Consider the following 20551-nt stretch of genomic DNA (forward strand, 5'->3'; position numbering starts at 1 on the left):
CCGGTTGGAGTCTACCAGCATAACTCACCTGGCGATTGGACCATTGATCCAACCTGCTGCGAATGCTATTTATCAACACTTGACAGTCCTTTTCTTACAACTTCCTTGTAACCTAAGGAACCCCCAAATAGCGAACATGAAGAACTTCAAGTTTAAACCCCGAAGAAACCTGCATGCTATGTAACTCACCAGTCGAAACTCTAGAAGAAAAGAGCTCACACTTCGAAGGGTTTAGGCGCATACCAGAGAAATCATAAAAACACCCCAAAACACTCTGGATACCAGGATTGAATTCATCGATCCTTTAGAGAAGATTAGTAGGTCATTGACAAAACATAGGTTTGTAAAGCCAATTCAGATGGTAACGAAAAACCCCTTCCCTAGCTGCCACATCCAACATCCTGACCACATTCATAGAGAGCACAAATAGGTAAAAGGATAGAAGGTCCCCTGCCTAACGCCTCTCACCCCCTAAAATACCCTACCAAACTGTCATTAATAGCAATCGAGAATCTGGAAGAAGTCAGGCAAACTGTGATCCACTTCTGGAAACCATGTGGCAGCTCCATAGCTTCCAAAACAGTCATAATAAAAGTCCAATTGAAACTATCAAACGCTTTTTGCAAGACAACTTTAAGAGCGCATTTAGGGGAAAAGTTTTCCTAGGACACCCAACAACCAACTGTTGAGCAAGCAACGTGTTATCAACAATGCTCATGCCATTTACAAAAGCAGATTTGGCTAGGGAGAATCATGTCCAAGAAGAAAGTAGGAAGCTGATCCACTAGAATCCTTGTAATCGATTTATAAACCACTAAGCAACAAGAGATAGGAATAAAATACTGCACTCTACAAGCATTCGGAATAAGGACTAAAGTCGTGGAAACGCTGGGAGCAGAAACGATGTTCCAAAGAACTTGACAGCAGCAGTGAAATCACCCTAACAATAGACCAAGCAGTCTTAAAGAAAAAGGGATTATATCCATCAAGCCCCGGGGTCTTATCGTCCCCTTATTTGTTCTGCGTCTCAACAAATTTCTCACATCCTTTGGAAGCAACTCTTTCACTAAAACCACATCTCAGCATTTCACATTCTTATCAACCTTACCAATTAGATTGGTAAAGAACTGAATTTCCTCGAAAGTTCTAATCATACTTCTCTTATTCTTGGCATCGACCAAAGAGTGGAAAAACAAAGTACTTTTTCTCTACTTTTTAGAGCTTTTAAATTTTCTTTTTTTGTTCGGATTTAATCGTCGGAAAATAATTTCCAATTAAATTTCTTCCTTTCAAGATTAACAATACCGATTGTTTTCCAATCAAATATTTCCTTGGTTAAATTTTGAATCTAACCGGAAAATTCTATTAAGTCAAATTTTACTATTAACCGCATGTAAGATACATAAATTGTAGATTTAATTTTTGTTTGTATAAGAAAATTTTTATCAAGTCGGTTTTATTATTAATTTATGTATTATAAACAAATTGTAAATTTAATTCTTATTTACTAATTTAATCATTTTAAATTCTGATATTTTGATTTTATTATTTTTATATTATTTGAGTTAGGATAAATTTTAAAAAAAATACATAAGCTCAAAATGACAAAATTAGAATACTAAGATTAAATCCATAATCTATGCTACTGGTTACAAAACTTAACCTAAAATAAATTATTTTTTTACCATTAAAAAATTGGAGAATGGGACAAAATTTGAATTTAGCCTCCCTTGCCACTAGGTGATTGGGGTATAAAAGAATGTTGTTTTTTGTAAATGATCCGAATTCTAACAATATTATATACATATGTGCTTGAATTTAACCAAATTTAGGTCTTCTAAAAAAAACTTGCCACTAGTGGCTTTATTAGGGATGTAAAATGAAAGGAACACAGATATCATATCTTATTTACTAGTAAGAAGTTACAACAAATGTAAAGTTTGTACCCCCAATGAATCTACAATAGTAAAACTATGAAGCAGCAAGGGCAAAACTTAATGGCTTTTATGTCAAAATTGCCTTTACTCTTAAATGCTTACCAGATAACATCAAAATGTACTTACAAGGCCTATGCCAAGCTCTTCCGCAAGCTCATCCCATACCGGAAGCAGTGTCAACGCAACAAGGAAAATAGCAACACCAACTGCCGTTTTCCTCCATGTTCCAACCTCGGTTACGTCGTTTAAGCAGGGTTTTTCCGGAGTCCTCTGAGCATATTTAATTAAAAATAGGATAATAAGAAAGACTATTGTTAATTCTACTTTAATTTCTTACACTAAAGCTTTCGATTGTCATACCTGACATATCAGCACATACAGCCCCCAAGGAAGTGATAAAGGTCCTCCGATCTGCAAATAAGATAAAAGAGATTAGCCAAATTGTTTGAAAGACTGGGGGAACTCGTTTATAACAAACGAATGAACGATCCAGGATGATTAACTAGTAGGTGCATACCACTCCTAGCCCAAGCAGTGTGTATGTTGTCAGACCAAACCCGACCAGCGCACCTTTTCCAAAAGCACCCTTAAGAAAATGCAGCAAACTATCAAAGATCTTGCAACCAACATATCATCAAAGCTAAAGAATGAGAATGGCTTGAAGCTATGAATCAGTAAGAAGATACCTGCACAGCCCTTCCACCATCAAGACACCCCACAGGAAGCATATTAAATGCTGTTGTAGTTAAGCCACACCTGACACGGTGGGTAACTCGAATGGTAAGCATACCAAAATAATCCAGATTAAGATTAAAGAAAAGATAATACTGGAATTTAAACCTACCATCCTGCAATAACAAGCGGATGAATTGATATGGTTGCAGCATGCATTGCCCTGTACATTGAGAATGTAATGTCTGTTATATTCTTCGGAAAAAATAAAAAATTGATCTCAATGACCTTACATGTTCATCTGTTAGATTCATATAAGAGGGAAAATGGAGAACAAAATTATTGGATCTTTGGTTTTTAGCAAAGGACGTTCCTAAAGAAGTTAATCATAAGAAAAAGGACATACGCATAACCAAGGGTTGCTCTACTGATGAGTCCAAGAAGCAAAGAACCCTGAAACAACATGCTAGGAACCTGTACCAAATCCCCAGCTACATCCGGATTTGAGGAAAGCAACAAACCAACGACAAACATTGAAAAAGACAGTGCAGCACCAGCGAATGGGCCCGCAAGGGAAATGCCAACTTGTGTACTCCGGTCAGGAAGAATAGATTTGAACTGCAGGAAGTGAGAGTCAAGGAAAGCTTTTAAACGTACCAGTTGAAAAGCTAAAGTATTTCCATTGGACATTCCCCATTATTCATATCAAGTCAAGAGAAAAGGTAAGATAGCTCAGGCAGAAAATAACTGAAGAAAAGATTCCATCAAAGGAAACTCTTGACAGTCAAAAATATAAAATGTATCCTCTGCAATCTCAGGAAACAAAGACAAGGTCATTTTGACCCCAAGGAGAAGAGGCAGGTGAGAGGCAGACAGAAAGAATGAAGCATATTCAGAAAGAGATACTGGATCGTCAAAAGACGGATCTCAGGACAATAAGCTTAAGAAACCATAATTAGTACACATCTATCAGTAAAGATTATCTAAAACTAAATCAAATAAAAGGATAAGTTACACCCCATGACACAAAGGTTTTCAAGTTATTGAGAATGTTGGAATAAAAAAGTTCCTGATATAAATCATACTGGCTTAAATATCCTAGATATACAGGGAAACCACCAGATCTTTGATAAAGGCACTTTGGACAGAAAACATTAAAAATATAATCTGACAGAGCATTCTACCTTGAGTACTCACCTGAGTAATTGCACCAAAGCTTCCAAGAGTGATGTTCGGAATGAAGAAAGGAATGCTTAACTTTACTTTCTTTGGAAAAGCAGCCAGAAAATGCCCAAGTTCCTGCAGGCAACAAATTTCATAACATAGCAAAGTCAAACAAAAGCACATAAAAATAAAAAATCAATCAAGTTCACCATTACTCTTAAGCTGATGATTTATTTTATAACTACATGAAAACAAGAAGAAAAAAAAACTGCTCAACCTAAAAAGAACAAAATGGAAAGGATAGTGAAACATCAGAAAACCATCAAAAAGCATATGCATACATGAAATAAAAGAACGCCCAAAACACCATATGCTAGGGGCAATGCTGAATCGACAAATGGGTATAGCAGTTCCATATCTGGTGGATCAACTGCATTTGGATCTGTAAAGTATTTTACAACTTCTGGAGGGAGTCTGTTTATCTGTAAGAGATTGCACATTATCAATAAATTCAGGAAGATAAAGATCGTATGCGAGAAAAGTGCAGAAAACATAACTCCTATCTTCCTACCGTTAAATGCAGAAGTATCAAAGTGTTTTTACAAAATAGAATACCTGAGATGCAATACCTAACTCTACACTGGAACCTATAGTCAGGAAGAACAGAAAAATAGCAATCACGTATTGCCAAAGTGTAGTTGGTCCAGGTTCTGACACTTCTTTCCTCAGCAAACCGAAACTCACACGTGGCCCACCACGCGGATCTGGTGCTTCAGAATCAGGCTCCTCAACCATGAAAAGATTGTATTTATCACCCATGATCTCAGCCAGTTGAGTCTGCAGTTTTGCAAAAACATCCTCTCTCTTTCCTCTTAGATTTCCTAGAAAAAGGATGCCCTCACTGAGGTCTCCAAATGGCTCTTCTTTAGTCACCCAAAATGTCGAATAGCCAAAAAGCTTGTCCTTAATTAGCTTTACATCGGCAGGATCAACTTTCTCAGGTCCAAGAAGCTCCATCAATTTAAAAGAATCAATCTGGAAATCAGTGTAGACTGATCCAAGAGGAGCTATATTTGGTGGCTGAAGAAAGAAAACATCAATAGATTATAATCCCATAATGTAATTGCACTATCTTACAAATTTTAACTCTCCTCACTCATTGCCTTAGTATTTACAAAATTTAGTGGCATCTTATATAAAACTATGTTATCCGATCTCCTGTGAGTATCAAATATGAGTATATTTCCGATGCTTGGTATGTTTAATTTCTTCCAAGTTCTTCTATGTGTTTAGAAGGTGATTGGACACACGGTTGGAGTAACATGGATGAAAAAGACAGGCTTCAGTTGGTTGTTAAAAGATGCTAAAAGACAAAATCATAATGGATTATAAATGAATAGATGATGAAAATACAGTTCTATACAGAAGTAAATTCGGACATTTTGTGTGCAATATATATAATTTTATTTCTAGATTTCTAGAAAAATAAAAAAAGTTGTTATTTGCTCTTATATTCAAAACGCAAGGAAAACTTAACTACAAAACTTAACCTAAAAATTTCTCAGAACCATTTCTTTTTATTCTTTTCTTTCTTTTCATTCATTCTAACAAATTTCTATAGAAGTGCCAACTAAATTTAGAGAATAAAACAAATAAGAAAAGCAAACAAAAAGAATATCAAAACGCTGTACCCTAGAGGGAACAGATGGAGGCAGGTCATTGCTGGTTCGCTTCTCCTGCACCGTCTTTTCTTCAGGCCGAGAGGTCTTCGTGACGGCGGATTCCGCGGATGAAGCAGTATTATTACTATCCTCCTTAATGTCTCCATCATTTTGGGTGTAATCACCATCATTGCTATTATTATTGTTGCCACTAAAACACCTAATTCTGACAAACTTTTCCCGATAAACTTCCTTGGAAAATACTCCTCTACATAAATAACACAAGTTCCTCTTCAATTTTCTGGACTGGAAGACTTGAACGCCAACTCTTTCGCAGAAAATTGGACTGGAACTGACCCTGAAATTCACAGCGCTAAAACTAAAGCTCGTGGGAGTTCCCATCCAATAATAAACCTCCAATCAATACTTCCTTAAAAAATTGAAAAACGGAAAGGGAAGATCCTCAATTATTTCATTTTTTTTCTGGGTTCTGAAACAGAGAGAGAGATGAAAATTTTATCCGCTTCGTTGTGGGATATTCAAAACAAATATCTATTGTGCCTTTCCTTTCATTTTTCCTTTTATTTAGGTTTTTAATTAAAATAATAAAAAGATTATACTTCTATTTCATTCAAAAAAAAAATAAAGTTAACTGAGAGTAATATTTTTTTAAGGCTTAAAATAAAAAAAATGTCCTACTTTAATGTTTTTTAAGTCGTATATGATTTTTTTTATCAATTCAGGTGTCTAACGTTATAAACATTATAATTTTAGTTATTTTGATTGCAACGATCATTAAAAAACTCCGTTAAGTGACACATGTCATGTTCTAATAATTTTGAGAATTTTATTTTAAAAAAACTTAAAAATATTATTATATTAAGAAAACATAATTTTTTTTTTCAAATCTTATACAAACTCAAAAATTTTGAAAACTCTAACATCAATCCCTATACTCATGCCGATCGTTGCCATTGTGTAATCCCCTAAACTCAACCTATTTGTTAAGACTAGATCTAGTGGATTACAATAAAAATTTTCAAAACATATTCCAAATAGTCTTCTATAATTTAAATCCATATTATAAATAACATCTTTAAAAAAACATAGTTAATAACGATAAAAATCCAACGAGTAAATATTAAACCGTAAGTGATTGTGTAAAATAAAATATGTCATAATACGTATCGCAGTAAATCTAACATTAGTAACAAAAGCAATAATCGTCATAAAAATAAGTATTTCAAAATAAAGTCACATGTCACCGTAAATGAGAGTAGTTCGAAAGATAAAAACATTACAACAAAATGTTCTGTATGAATGTGTCGATCCTCCAAGTGCCAAGTCTGGGGTGCATATCCAAAAGTATCTAAAAAGGGGAAAAGTTTGAAAAGGTGAGCTAGGGAGCTCAGTGTGTTCTAATGGTGCAAGTAAAATATAATGGGTAAAATAATCAAGAAATAATTCAGTAAAGTATCATAAAAGTCATAGTGAAGTTTAAATTCTAACACTCATAATTACTCTCCTCCCGTACTCCAAAATGTAGTTCACCATAACTGCATCCATAAGGGCTTACCTTATACCCATTAGGCATAGGAGCCAACCTAAGGGAGCATCTTAGGGCCTGAGAGCCTACCTAAGAAAGTTCTCGGGGGCCTCAGAGCCTACCCAAGGTTTGTCTTAGGTCCTTAAGGAATTACCAGCTTGATCAGAGGTGAATCTCTATACCCCCAGTATCCTACGCAAAACAGTATCTCAATTAAACAATTCACACAATAAGCAATGAATTCAATGATCCATAAATCGACATAATCATATATTCCAGTGAAAACAAGTAATCAGATAACATATATCTGATAGCCATGGTTCATAAACAAGAAACCCATAAATCAGTAAATCAGTAGTTTCGATAAATCAAATTTCAAAACAGATAAAATAATCATATAGCACATAGGGAACACGCCTAGCAAAAAGGAATCAGTCGGCAGTCTACTGAGCACTTGCCTCACCATGCTCTACAGCAGTGCTCGCACCTAATTCATAATAAACTTAGTTAATATTGAAGTAAAACTTTAATCTAAGTATTCACAAGGTTCACGAGTCCTACGAGTAATCATCGGAGTTCTACGAGTAATCATTGGCTCGCGAGGTCAAATGGATCGAGAGGAGTTGGGTCGAGCTGTCGAATGGTCGGGAGAGTCTCGTGTACCTTCAAATAACAATATCTTAGACCAGTCATTAACCTTAATTTAATAATTCTTAAATAAAATAATTAAGTACTTATGCATGTTCGGGTTTGATGATCAATTTAGAGGCTTTCGAGTTCGAATTTGACAAAATAGACTTTGGATTCAGACTCAGGACGTCAAAAATAATAAAATATAACTTTTTAGAAAATTTGACTTTTTGGTCAAAGTTAATGGGTCAAACTGATTCAGGTTGACTCGGGTCGATCCGAGTTGAATCAGACTGGTTTGAGTTGACTCAAACTGATTCTAGGATGTTCTAAGGCTGGGGAGGAGTCCCACGTGCACTGTCAGTGTGTGGCTGCACGTACGATAGTGACAGGGGGCATTTTGATGGTCCGATCATTCTCGGTTCAACTACACACTCAGATTAATCCAATATCCACCAAAATCACAACAAAAATTTTCCAAAGTCACCGAAAATCATTCAAAAACTTACCCTCAACGGTGGACGACGACAGCGTGATGGAGAGGTGACGATCATTATCATGTTTTGGTCATACGATACCAGAGAAGCCAATGGAGGTGGCGGTGAGTGGCAACGCAATTAGATCATTCAAAATCGATGAAAACAATGGCGACTATTTGGTTTTTTCCATTATACGATTGAGGGTCAATTCACGATGAATGACGAATTATGCTAGGGTTTTGGTCGCCGGTCGATGGCAAGTCGAATTGAGGTGGTGATGTACTAAATGACGGTCAGATTGATGCTCGACGGTTGTATGGGTAGTGGGTAACTAGGGATTTGAGGTTGGGAAATTAGGGTTTTAGGGTTTTAGGTAGTATAACCTAAGCCTTAAGCATTAAAATTAGGGTTGTAAATGAACCGAACACACACAAACGGAGGTATGTTCATGTTCGTTCATTTAATAAATAAATGAACACAAATATAAACGAACATTTTTTGTTCATGTTCGTTCATTAAGGAATATAGCTTGTTCATGTTCGTTCATGTTCGTTCATTTAAATGATAAACGAACATAAACGAACACAAACAAACGAACATAATAAATGAACATAAACAAACAACACAAACACAAAAAATAAACTTATTCGAACACAACAAATGAATGTAAAAAAAAGTAAACAACAAGAATAACAACTTAAAATTCATTAATATAACCTGCAACTTTAGAGTTAATTTGTTCGAATATGACAAAAACATATATAAATCATAAATAAGTTATATGAACATAATAAAGGTTTAAAGTTAATTTGTTCAACAAAACAATCTTCTTGAAATCCAAACAACTTCAATAATCTTCGTAACATATTCAACTTGCCCTCTGTTCGAACATATATGAACGAACATAAATGAACTAATATAAACGAACGTTCACGAATGTAAATGAACGAACAAACCCTTTGTTCGTGTTCGTTCATTTAATTAAACGAACGCAAAATCTTGTTCATGTTCGTTCATTTAATAAATAAATGAACATAAACGAACTTCCCGCAACATGATTCATGAGCGGTTCGCTGAACGTTCAATTCATTTACAGGCCTAATTAAAATAATATTTAATTATAAAATATCACAATAGTGACCTAGCCTAAACGATAGGTTGATGGTTTGCTATGCTTGGGAGCAGGGGTTCAAAACCCTTTATTCACACTTTTTTTTTCCACTGACCAGAAAAATGGAAAAATTCAATGTTAAGTCCCTGAACTTCAGGTTTAAAATCGAGTTGTAAGCTTTTAAAACTTGCAATTTAGTCCCTAAATCTACCAAATTAATTTATAGTTTTTAATTTAAAATGGGGTGTGACAATTCTCCCTCCCTAAGAGAAATTTCATCCTCGAACTTTACCTGAAGCAAACATATGTGAAAACTGAGTTTTCATTGATTCCTCTATCTCTCAGGTGACTTTTTCAGGACCACGGTTACTCTACTAAATCTTTACCATCGAGATAAGCTTGCTTCTCAGCACTCTCTCATCTTCATCCAAAATCTGAACATGCTCCTCATCATAGGATAAATCTAGCCTCAACTCAACATCATCTAATTGAATAAAGCGACTAGGGTATGGACGATAGAGCCTTAACATGGACACGTGAAAGACATCATGAATACGACTGAGTTGCGGAGGTAACTCGAGCTGATATGCAATAGGTCTTACTCTCTTCAGGATATGACATGCCCAAAATCACAACAAAAATTCGCCAAAGTCACCGAAAATCATTCGAAAACTTACCCCCAACAATGGGTGGCGACGGCGCGATAGAGAGGCGAAGATCCTTATCGGGTTTTGGTCGTACGATACCAGAGATGCCAACCGAGGTGGCGGTGAGTGGCGACCTTAACTAGATCGGTCGAAATTGATGAAAGCAGTGGTGACTATTTGGGTTTTTCCATCATACGATCAAGCGTCGATTCGAGATGAATGACGACGTTACTCGATGCAATTGTGCTCAAGTTTTGGTCACCAGTCGATGGTGAGTCGAATTGAGGTGGTGATGTACTCAACGGCAATAGGATTGATGTTCGACGGTGGTATGGGTAGTGGATAACTAGGGATTTAGGGGTGGGAAATTAGGGATTTAAGCTTTGGGTATTATAACCCGAGCCTTAAGCATTAAAATAATATTTAATTATAAAATATCACAATAGTGACTTAGCCTAAACGGTAAGGTAATGGTCTTCTATGCTTGGGATCAGGGGTTTGAAACCCTTTATTCATACATTTTAATTTTTTTTTATTTTTCCACTGGCCAAAAAATGGAAAAATTTAAGGTTAAGTTCCTAAACTTCTATCAGGTTTAAAACTGAGCTGAAAGCTTCTGAAAATTTCAATTTAGTCCCTAAATCTACCAAATTAATTTATAACTTTTAATTTAAAATGGGGGATGTGAAAATTCTTCCTCCCTAAGAGAAATTTCGTCTTCAAAATTTACCTGAAGCAAACAGATGCGGAAACTGAGTCTTCATTGATTCCTTTGTCTCCCAGGTGGCTTCTTCAGGACCATAATTATTCCAATGAACCTTTACTACCATCGGGATATGCTTTCTCCTCAACACTCTCTCATCTTGATCCAAAATCTGAACAAGCTCCTCATTATAGGATAAATTTTGCCTCAACTCAATATCATCTAATTGAATAAAGTGGCTAGGGTCTGGATGATAGAGCCTCAATACGGACACATGAAAGACATCATGAATACTGGTAAGCTGAGGAGGAAACTCAAGCTGATATGCAACAGGTCCAACTCTCTTCAGGATACGTTATACCCAATAAATCTCATACTCAATTTACCTTTGTGCCCAAATCTTTGTACTTTTTTCCATGGAGATACCTTTAAAAAGACTTAATCTTCAACCTTAAACTCGATGTCTTTCCTTCGTCAGCATAAGATTTCTTCATGTCAAATGCCTCTTTTAGGTGAAAAAGAATCAACCTGACGGTATCCTCAATCCTCGTACTAACTCAGGTCCCAAAGTCTTTCTATCACATAATTCAGTCCAACAAATCGGGGTGTGACATTTACGCCCATACAATGCCTCGTACGGTACCATACGAATGCTAGCCTGATAGTTGTTATTGTTTGCAAACTCAACCAAGGGCAAAAAGTCCTCCCAACTACTATAAAAATCAATCACACAACCCCCAACATATCCTCAAGAACATGAAGCACTCACTCAGATTGACCATCAGTCTACGGGTGGGAAAATTGTACTAAAATTTAGTCTAGTACCTAGAGCCTCATGTAGTGTTTTCTAGAACCTCGAAGTAAATCTCGGATCTCGATTAGAAATGATAGATAGTGAAATACCATTTGTTGCATGTTGTGATTACTATAAAATTATATGCAAATAATGTGCAAGTATACACAATCGCTCAAGTAATAAAGTGATGAGTGAGTATCGTCTCCACAGGGATTGGGTGAAATTAAAAAAGTCTAACCAAAGCTAAGCACTAATCTATCTATGTATAGTTAGTCTTTATATATACAAATGTCACGGCAAGTGAAAAGTGTATGAAGGTAGATATGGACTGATGGTCTGATAGTGTAGCAGATGGAAATCCAGTGGCAAGAACAGAAGTTTAGTGTTGAAAATGGTGTAATGTCAAGGCAATGAAAAATGATAAAATTAGTAAATAAACAACAAATAAAATGATGAATAGATAATCCTCACGCGACAAGCTTCCAATGGAATGAATGATAGAGATTGATCTAAGGATGCTAAGCTTATCTCTCAGGTAGATTTAAGCTATCTAATCTTTACTTGTTCGACAAGACTTTCCTAAAGTGTTCTCAAAGGAACCTAACATAATAGGATACCAAGGCATCTGCTCTCACTCAACGATGTTGGCCAGCCTATCCTATTGATAAAGACACCCTTTTTAGTCATTGAAATCTTATGCTAGTCTCTCCCGAGATCTAAGGGATTAGGTTATAGTATTCCTAGGCCAGTTCAAAGCCCCTTGAAAATACTATAACCCATTGCTTATGAGGATCTTATCTTGTGTTTCTCTCGAATACGTACAAGTATTTTTAGCTTAGGTTTCTCTCGAACACCTAACCTTCATCTAAGAAACGGACACTCCCATGCCTCTTACAAGCCTAGATGGTAAAGCATTCATAAGCAAAGCAAATAAAGAACCAAGATAAACTTAAATATACCATTAAAATAAAGTTTAATCATCCATTAAACCAACCACCACCAAATAAGTTAGTTCATGGTGGGGTTCGAAATATCCACAAAATAAATCATGAAAATATTCGTTCCAACAACCCACAAATAATATAAAAATAATAGCAAAAAGGGAAGTGAGAAGAAGCCTTCGACGCGTGCCACCAGAGGTCTCCTCGGCCACCACAAACCACTTTAGCTCGCTAGCTCCTCTCAGCGCTTAGCTCACCACTCCTTGAAGCTTTATCAATGGAGGAAAACCCAAGGAAGAAGAAAAGGAAAAGGAAAATAAAATCTGATTTTTCTACTCTGAGTATGCGTATGCGTGTCTCATCTTTCCTCTCTCCCATTAGGTGTCATATATAATAAAAAAATATCTAGGGGTAATGATGAGGTTGTTGGGTGATGTTGGGTGCAAAATGCCCCTCATACCCCTAGAATCACATGTAGTGCGTGAACCTTATCCTCCAGGTGGCAGTGGTCCTCTGGTAGGTGGTTACAGTAATTATTTCACGTGCAGAGCCAACTGTCCATGTACAGCTGTATATTTTTGTCATTCTTTATGCCAGAAATACCAAGACATTTCAATCTGCTTTAGCAACGTGTGATGCTGCGGCATTACTTCCCAAAGAATCCTTTTGCTTGCTATTCCCTGCACACCACAGACAAACTGCACCTTTCCCTCAAGCAGTACCATTAAGAAATAAAATAGCACTACCACCACAAATACAACTATATGTAACTACATGATCCTAAAATGTCTAAAATAAGCTTTTAAACAAACAATAACTTAAGTGAAAAAGGCCTTAAAAATAGTCTTTTTAGGAAGTTAACACACCCTCAAACTTAAGCTATTGCTTGTCCTCAAGCAATGGATAGCAGTTACATAAGCAAAATGTCATGGCAATGTTCGACAATAAGACAGTAGGACAAAATTGAATTTCAACCCTCATAAAAGTAGGCTTCAACATGTTAGACTTATCAAGAATTCAAGTACTTTTCCCTAGGTCAAGATCCTTTGTGATAGTGTGTGTGCGTGATTATATCCAATCTATACTTAGCAAATTTAGACAATTTCTAATCAAGTCCCCTAGTTTTTGCCAAGGCATTTACTCATTCAATAAGCACATTTTCTTTACTCCCTTTTTCTTTTCTGAACTTTTTTTAGATGCTGTTACGAAGGGAGTCAGCTCATCACACCTACTCTCTCATACTCTAGGTGAAAGGGAGCATATCTTCCACCCCCAAGCTAGTTAAGTAGAGTCATCCCGTGACTACTTTCATTCACTCATATGCACATGGCTGCCATTTATTAAAGAGAGTTACAGGCAATGACACAGCAAAGAGGAGTGTCCCTCTACAACTATGTCTAAGCTTTTATTCACAGTTTCATATATAAAGGAGTTGTTTTCTATTTTTCTTTTAAGTACAATTCCAAATTTCAATGCCAAAACTAACTAGAGTTCCTTCATAAAAATTTTCCAAATTTTCTAAGTATAGAGAATATACAAATCGTGTAAAAGTTTTCACAAAATATCAAGCCCTAGAGTGAGTTCTATCACTCATAACAGTCATTTACATTCAATTTCTAGCCTAACAAGATCATTATCATCAGGTATCCTCAAAACATTCTATCTAACTATCCTACCATTTACTGATGCCATGGCATAATACTATGTTAATGCTATCATGCACATGCTCTACCAAGAACACTACTTCCCTCAAACTTAAGGGAAGTATTGTCCTCAATGCTTAAAGAGAACTAAACTAAATATAGACTAAATGTCATGCAATGAAATGCAAACTAAATGAAAATGAATGCAAGTGAGGTACCTCAATGTTTACGTGCTGGTGTTGGCTTGGAGGTGCTAGCAGTTCCTCGTTTGGTGCGCTTGCGTAGTTGTGCGGGGCTGGACTCGAAAAAATTGGAGTACTGACGCGCAATGCGTCCAGTCGTGGTCTTGATGCGATGACCACTTCGTGGTGCATGAGAAGGATCGGGTGCAGGGACATGACTAGGTGTTTCTTCGAGAGGTACAATGGGCGATATTCAGGGGTTTCGGAATGATGCGGAGCAGGATTCAGTTCATCAACTGGAGGATCGGCTTCATCTTGCTTGGGCTTAGGAGATACCTCAACATTAAATGCCGGCAGAATTTCGTCTAGGAAGCCAGGGAAATTTCGTTGACCGTGGGGAATAATTTCTTGAAACATTGATTCCACCACAACATCTCTATGCTTCACATATCCAAAGAAATTATGGATGTCACCGTGTAAAGCATGCAACTGAGCTTGAGTCTGCGTCACAGCTTCCTCGAGAGCAAGTAACTTTTCCTCGACATTTGATTGTGTAGTTCCTACATATTGCTCATGAACGGGGTCTTTAGACTTGGGATTCTCAATTCCCAATAGCAGTGGGAGTCTGGCCCTAGTAATGCCCAATAATCCAGGTAAAATCTCATCAAAAGCATTTTCCTCGACTTTTTTCTTACGACACAAAGCAGTAATTAAGTTAGGAAACACCAAAGCACTTACCTTTTTACCCAAACAGTCATTAACTTGCTGAACAATAATACGACCAACATCAATAGGACGTGATACCATTATCGAATGTAAAAGTATTAAGCGAAAAAGTGATACCGTCGTATTGTGGGAAGTAGGCATAAGTTTATGCTTAAGGAAGTAATTCCATAACTTGGCACGCAGTAAAAGACACTCACGGTTGATCGAGTATCGACTCGTTTAGTGCCCATTCCACTCAGTGTATTCGAAGCACAAATCTTCCAAAATCCCATCGTAGGTGGTGCTATCGACCTCTGTTTCGAACGTGTCATGCCCGTCTACTACATCCTGCAAATGAAAATACCTATTAATCGCAGTGGGTGTAAAACGGATCTGCTTACCTTGGACAAAAATGGAGTGTTGGTTGGGCTTGGAAATATTTACGTAAAATTCCTTAACCAACGAGGCATTCACTGAACCCGGATGGCATACGAACTTCTTCCACTTGAGCGGTGTTACGATGTCCATTACATCGGGTCCAAAGCCACCATCGGTCTCCTCGGTAAAAATGAAACCCAACTCAAAGAAAAGTTTACGGTTCTTGAAGTTTTAGAATCAAAACTTGGCCTCGTAATCCTCAAACTGTTGCCAAACAAAAGCGTCGGTTGGAGCCGGTTTTGAACGCACCATTTTCGGTGTTGTTGAAGCAAGAAAAATGAAAAATAAAGAAGCTCTTAAAAACTTTAAAAACCTTGGAGGAGTTTCGACTATGGAGAAAATAAAAGAGAAAGAAGATGAAGAAATGAGAGAGAAAAGTAAAAGTTAAAAACAAGGAAATAGAAAAGTTAAGGATGAAAGAGAAAAGAAAAAGTTAAAAATTTAAGAGGGAAAATGGGAGATAGGACGGTTAAGAAAAGAATGAGTGGGTGGAGGGGGTTATGCATGCATGGGGAAGAAAAAATTGCCAAAAGGTAATGATGACGATGGGACAAAACTGTGGAGAGAGAAAAGTAAATGTCAGAATTAAAATAAATTAAAAGAAAACAAAATCAAATAATATCTTCTCCATTTAATGCTCTGTTCTTTCCTTCATTTGGGTAACCGCTCCCTACACGGTTTGCAGCGTTGTGGTCCTTAAAAATCAGATCAAAAATTAATTACAAAATAAAATAAGAATAAGAATAAAGAAAAGCTTAAATTTAAAATTTTATTTATGCACAGACACAAATTCAATTTCGTGGCATCGAATTTTAGTTTTCCTCTGGGCACGCATCAGTATCGTGCAGACGTAACACTTCCTTGTTGTGCGGTGGGTGAAATCCATTATAGGCTTTTAGACGCTGGCCATTGACCTTGAAGATCGTCCCATTGTCTATTCTCTTGATGTCAACAGCTCCATGGGGATAGACATAATGCACCTCAAATGGTCTTGACCATCGAGATTTGAGCTTCTCAGGAAAGAGTTTGAGTCTGGAGTTGTAAAGCAAGACTTGTTGCCCCATATGAAAATGCCATGGCATCAGTTTCTGGTCATGCCACTTCTTGGTTTTCTCCTTGTAAATCCGAGCATTCTCATATGATTGTGCTATAAACTCTTACATTTCATTAAGTTCCAGTAATCTTTGCTCCCCAGCTAGTTGAGCATCGAAATTAAATCCCTTGATGGCCCAATACGCCTTATGTTCAAGTTCAACCGAGAGATGACAAGCTTTACCATACACTAGCTTGAATGGTGACATTCCCAAAGGAGTTTTGAACGTTGTTCTGTACACCCAAAGTGCTTCATCCAACTTTGGTGACCAATCATTTTGCCTTGGGTTCACCACTTTCTCTAAAATCTGCTTAATCTCTCAATTAGATATCTCTGCTTGGACATTTGTCTGCGGATGATATGCCGTGGCAATCTTGTGTCAAACTCCATATCTCTTCAATGCCTTGGCAATCAACTTGTTATTAAAGTGGGTTCCCTCATCACTAATGATAGCACGAGGTACTCCAAACCGAGTGAAAATATACTTGTGCAAAAACTTGAGTATGGTCTTGGAGTCATTCCTTGATGTTGATATTGCTTCCACCCACTTTGACACATAATCCACAACAAGCAAGATATATAATTTTCCTTTAGAAGATGGGAATAGTCCCATGAAGTCGATGCCCCATACATCAAACAACTCTATCTCCAAAACACTTTACAGTAGCATTTCATGTCGTCTGAAGATGTTTCTAATCCGTTGGCATCGATCACAAGTTTTATAAAATGCTTGGGCATCTCTAAACAGAGTTGGCTAGTAAAAGCCTGATTGCAAGACCTTAGCAACAGTCCTTGCTTCACCAAAATGGCCCCCATTTGGGGCCGAATGACAATGGTACAAAATGTTTCGCTATTCCTCTTCAGGTACACATTGTCTATTGAACTGATCGACACAATGCTTAAATAGATAAGACTCGTCCTAAAAATAGTGCCTTGCATTGTGCTTGAACTTCTTTTTACCCTGACTATTTAAATAAAAAGGCACAATTCCACTAACAAGAAAATTAACATGGTCAGCATACCACGAAATTGCCATGACATATAAAATTTTCTCATCAGGAAATTCCTCTTGAATATCTACAGTGTCATGGTATTTCGAATTATTCTCTAGCCTAGATAAGTGATCACCAACTTGATTTTCAGTTCCTTTTCTATCTACCACCTCTAATTCAAATTCTTGCAAAAGTAAGATCCACGTAATAAGTCTAGGCTTGGCATCCTTTTTGTTCTCTAAGTATTTTATAGCCGAATGATCAGTGTGAACAATAACTTTTGTGGCTATTAGGTAAGGTCTAAATTTATCAAAAGCAAATACCATGACAAGTAATTCTTTCTCAGTGGTGGTGTAGTTTAGTTGTGCTTTTTTAAAGTGCGGCTAGAGTAATAAATAACATGAAAAGCTTTACCTCGGCGTTGCCCCAGAACAGCTCCTACGGCATAATCATTTGCATCACACATCTTCTCAAATGGTGATGTCCAATCGGGAGGAACTACAATGGGTGCCGAGATCAATTGTCTTTTCAGCTTAGTAAAAGCACCGAGACACAACTCGTCAAACACAAAGGGTTGGTTTTGTTGAAGCAATGTGTACAAGGGCTTAGAAATCTTGGAGAAGCCTTTGATAAATTTTCTATAGAATTCAGTATGTCCAAGAAAACTTCTTATACCCTTGACCGAAGTTGGTGGTGGCAACTTTTCAATCATTTCAATCTTTGCCTTGTCAACCTCGATACCCTGCGAGAAATTTTTTGGCCTACTATAATGCCTTCAGTCACCATGAAGTGACATTTCTCCCAATTTAAGATCAACTCAGCCTCTTCGCATCTTTTGAGAACTTTTGCCAAATTACCGAGGCATCGTTCAAAATCATCCCCACAAACAGAAAAATCGTCAATGAAAATCTCCAGAAAATCCTCAACCATGTCTGAAAATATAGCTTGCATACAACGCTGAAATGTTGTCGGGGCATTACAGAGTCCAAAAGGCATCCTCCTAAAGGAAAAAGTGCCATAGAGACAAGTGAATGTAGTCTTTTCTTGGTCCTCTGGTACGATGGAAATTTGATTGTACCCCGAGTACCCATCTAAAAAGTAATAGAATGCTTTGTCGGCCAATCGATCCAACATTTGGTCGATGAAAGGTAAAGGAAAATGATCTTTCTTTGTAGCTGAAGACACTCAATTTCATCTGATATTATTATTATTATTATTATTATTATTATTATTATTATTATTTTTTACAAATTATATTGTATGATTATATGTATAATATTATTAATTTTATTATTTCAATATAGGTCCAAATGTTCCAGCAGTCTGCTATGGCCCAAACCCACGCACACAACCCAACTGAAGCTAGGGTTTCCAGAAACCCTAGCAGCTTCCCTCCTCAGCGCCGTTCGACCGAACCCCAAAAATCAACACCGCATACGAAGCTCTAGGTCTCCTCATGCTCCACGCCACCGGTTTCCTCAACAAACACGAAGCAACACAACGTGTTAGTTTAGGATTTCAACAATCACAACCAAACCGAGTTTTACTCGGATTAAAATTCTAAAATAGGGTATTCCTTGTATTATAAATAGATGAACACAATCACACACTGGGGGACACAAGGGTTAGGCACAAATACCAGAAAAGATACAAAACAAATATATAGCTATTTCAAAGCACTCTTGTACGAATTTCAAAAGAAATAAAGGTATTTGTTTTTTTCTTTTACCTTTGATTCGTTGTGTACTTGGCTTGCATGTGGTTCTTATTGCTTGGTTTCGTTGTTTTGATCCGAAAGACACCAAATAGAACCATTTTTGGCCGATGAACGGGAAGTTCTTTTAGATCTATCTTGTTAGATCTAGTAATCCCGAGACCCGATCTAAAAAAACTATCCGGATTTTTGGAAAACCAGAGGAAAAGAGCTTTGAAAAACAAAAAAAAAAACAAGTTTTACCGCCGATGAACGGCGGCCGTCACTGTTCAACGGCGACGGCGAGGCGGCGCAAGGTGGCCATCGGCCGTTTTCTGGATTTCATGGTGGTCGTGTTCTTCAAATGAAGAACACGGTTGAATGTATGAGAGGAAATGAGAGAGAGATGGGTGGTTTGGCGAGAGAAGAGGAGAGAAATGAATGATTTCTCAAAAAAAATTGGCTTAAATACTTAACCCATAATGCCCGAACCGACCCGTGCGATCCGACCCATGGAGTATGACCCGCGTGTTTCTAAGTTAAATGGGGTTAACCCCCTTTTTGGTCCTTCATTCTTTAAAACCTTTAATTTGACCCCTCTCTTTGATTCAAAATCCGTTTTAATTCTTAAATTGACCATTATATTTTCTTTTCTTTTCAATTTAGCCCTTGCTTCATATTTTAATCTTATGTTTATTAATTTTAACCTTTTTTATATATTACGTTTATTATTATATATATATACCTTTTTTTATTTTTTTTGCTTACTATTATTATATTATTATTATTTCCTTATATATATATACATTTTTATTTTTATTTTTTTATATTGTTTTGTCTTCCTAATGTTTATTTACATATGTATATATATTCATTTGTTTTTTTTATATAGTATTTTTATTATTTTACTTAACTGTTGTTTTTCCTTATTTTATTAACCATGATAACTTATTAGGCATGTATGTATTACTGATTTTTTTTATATATTTTATGTACGTTTACTTTATCATTTTATTTGATTTCCTTATGTTATTTATTTTATTACCATTTTCATATTTTTGGGTTTGGTGAATTAGCATTTTATATCTTAATCCAATTTGACTTCACATTACAAATCTAACATTTTTAAAGGGTACAACTTTCAAATCAACTTACGGTAAGTAATTCGGATCGATATTTTACCTTTCAATTTAAACTTACGATTTTCTTAATTAAAGACAACTGAAAATTATATAGTACCGAAAGGGCAGTTCAAGGGTGCTAACCCTTCCTTGACTGTAACCGACTCCCGAATCCGACATATCACTGGTAAGATGCAGAACAGGTAAGAAACGAGGTGTCCGATCAACCCATTTTTTAAAAAAAAAAAATAAATGATCGGTGGTGACTCCAATCCATTTTTCAAGTCGAAGCCCAATTTCGGGGCCCAACCGAAAGACGGTTGCGACAGCTTGGCGACTCCGCTGGGGAAACAGGTAAGTGAGTCAGGCTAAGGTAATTTCCAGTTGTCTTTTTAAT

General features: G+C 36.6%; 1 protein-coding gene across 1 annotated transcript; it reads right to left on the reverse strand.

Annotated features, from left to right (window-relative positions):
- Positions 1-2000: 2000 nt before the first annotated feature.
- On the reverse strand, positions 2001-5873 carry LOC120208591 (probable zinc metalloprotease EGY1, chloroplastic). The gene is made up of 10 exons (XM_039207820.1): positions 5465-5873; positions 4389-4853; positions 4115-4255; positions 3807-3908; positions 3016-3227; positions 2782-2832; positions 2624-2693; positions 2455-2523; positions 2298-2348; positions 2001-2207 (listed from the first exon to the last, which is right to left on the reverse strand). The coding sequence occupies exons 1-10, from the start codon at positions 5834-5836 to the stop codon at positions 2049-2051; spliced, it is 1692 nt and encodes a 563-aa protein (XP_039063751.1). The 5' UTR covers positions 5837-5873; the 3' UTR covers positions 2001-2048.
- Positions 5874-20551: the final 14678 nt, after the last annotated feature.

The sequence above is a fragment of the Hibiscus syriacus genome, unplaced genomic scaffold (assembly GCF_006381635.1).
Source record: "Hibiscus syriacus cultivar Baekdansim isolate YM2019G1 unplaced genomic scaffold, ASM638163v2 tig00016637_pilon, whole genome shotgun sequence".
In the NCBI taxonomy this organism is placed as follows: Eukaryota; Viridiplantae; Streptophyta; class Magnoliopsida; order Malvales; family Malvaceae; genus Hibiscus; species Hibiscus syriacus.

Bases quoted from the DNA above. Each gene is read 5' to 3' on its own strand.
- LOC120208591 (XM_039207820.1), bottom strand. From the start codon at position 5,836: ATGGGAACTCCCACGAGCTTTAGTTTTAGCGCTGTGAATTTCAGGGTC. The intron at 2,524-2,623 runs GTATCTTCTTAC...CATTTTCTTAAG, and splicing joins ATGGTGGAAGGGCTGTGCAG to GGTGCTTTTGGAAAAGGTGC. The intron at 2,208-2,297 runs GTATGACAATCG...AAATATGCTCAG, and splicing joins TGTATGTGCTGATATGTCAG to AGGACTCCGGAAAAACCCTG.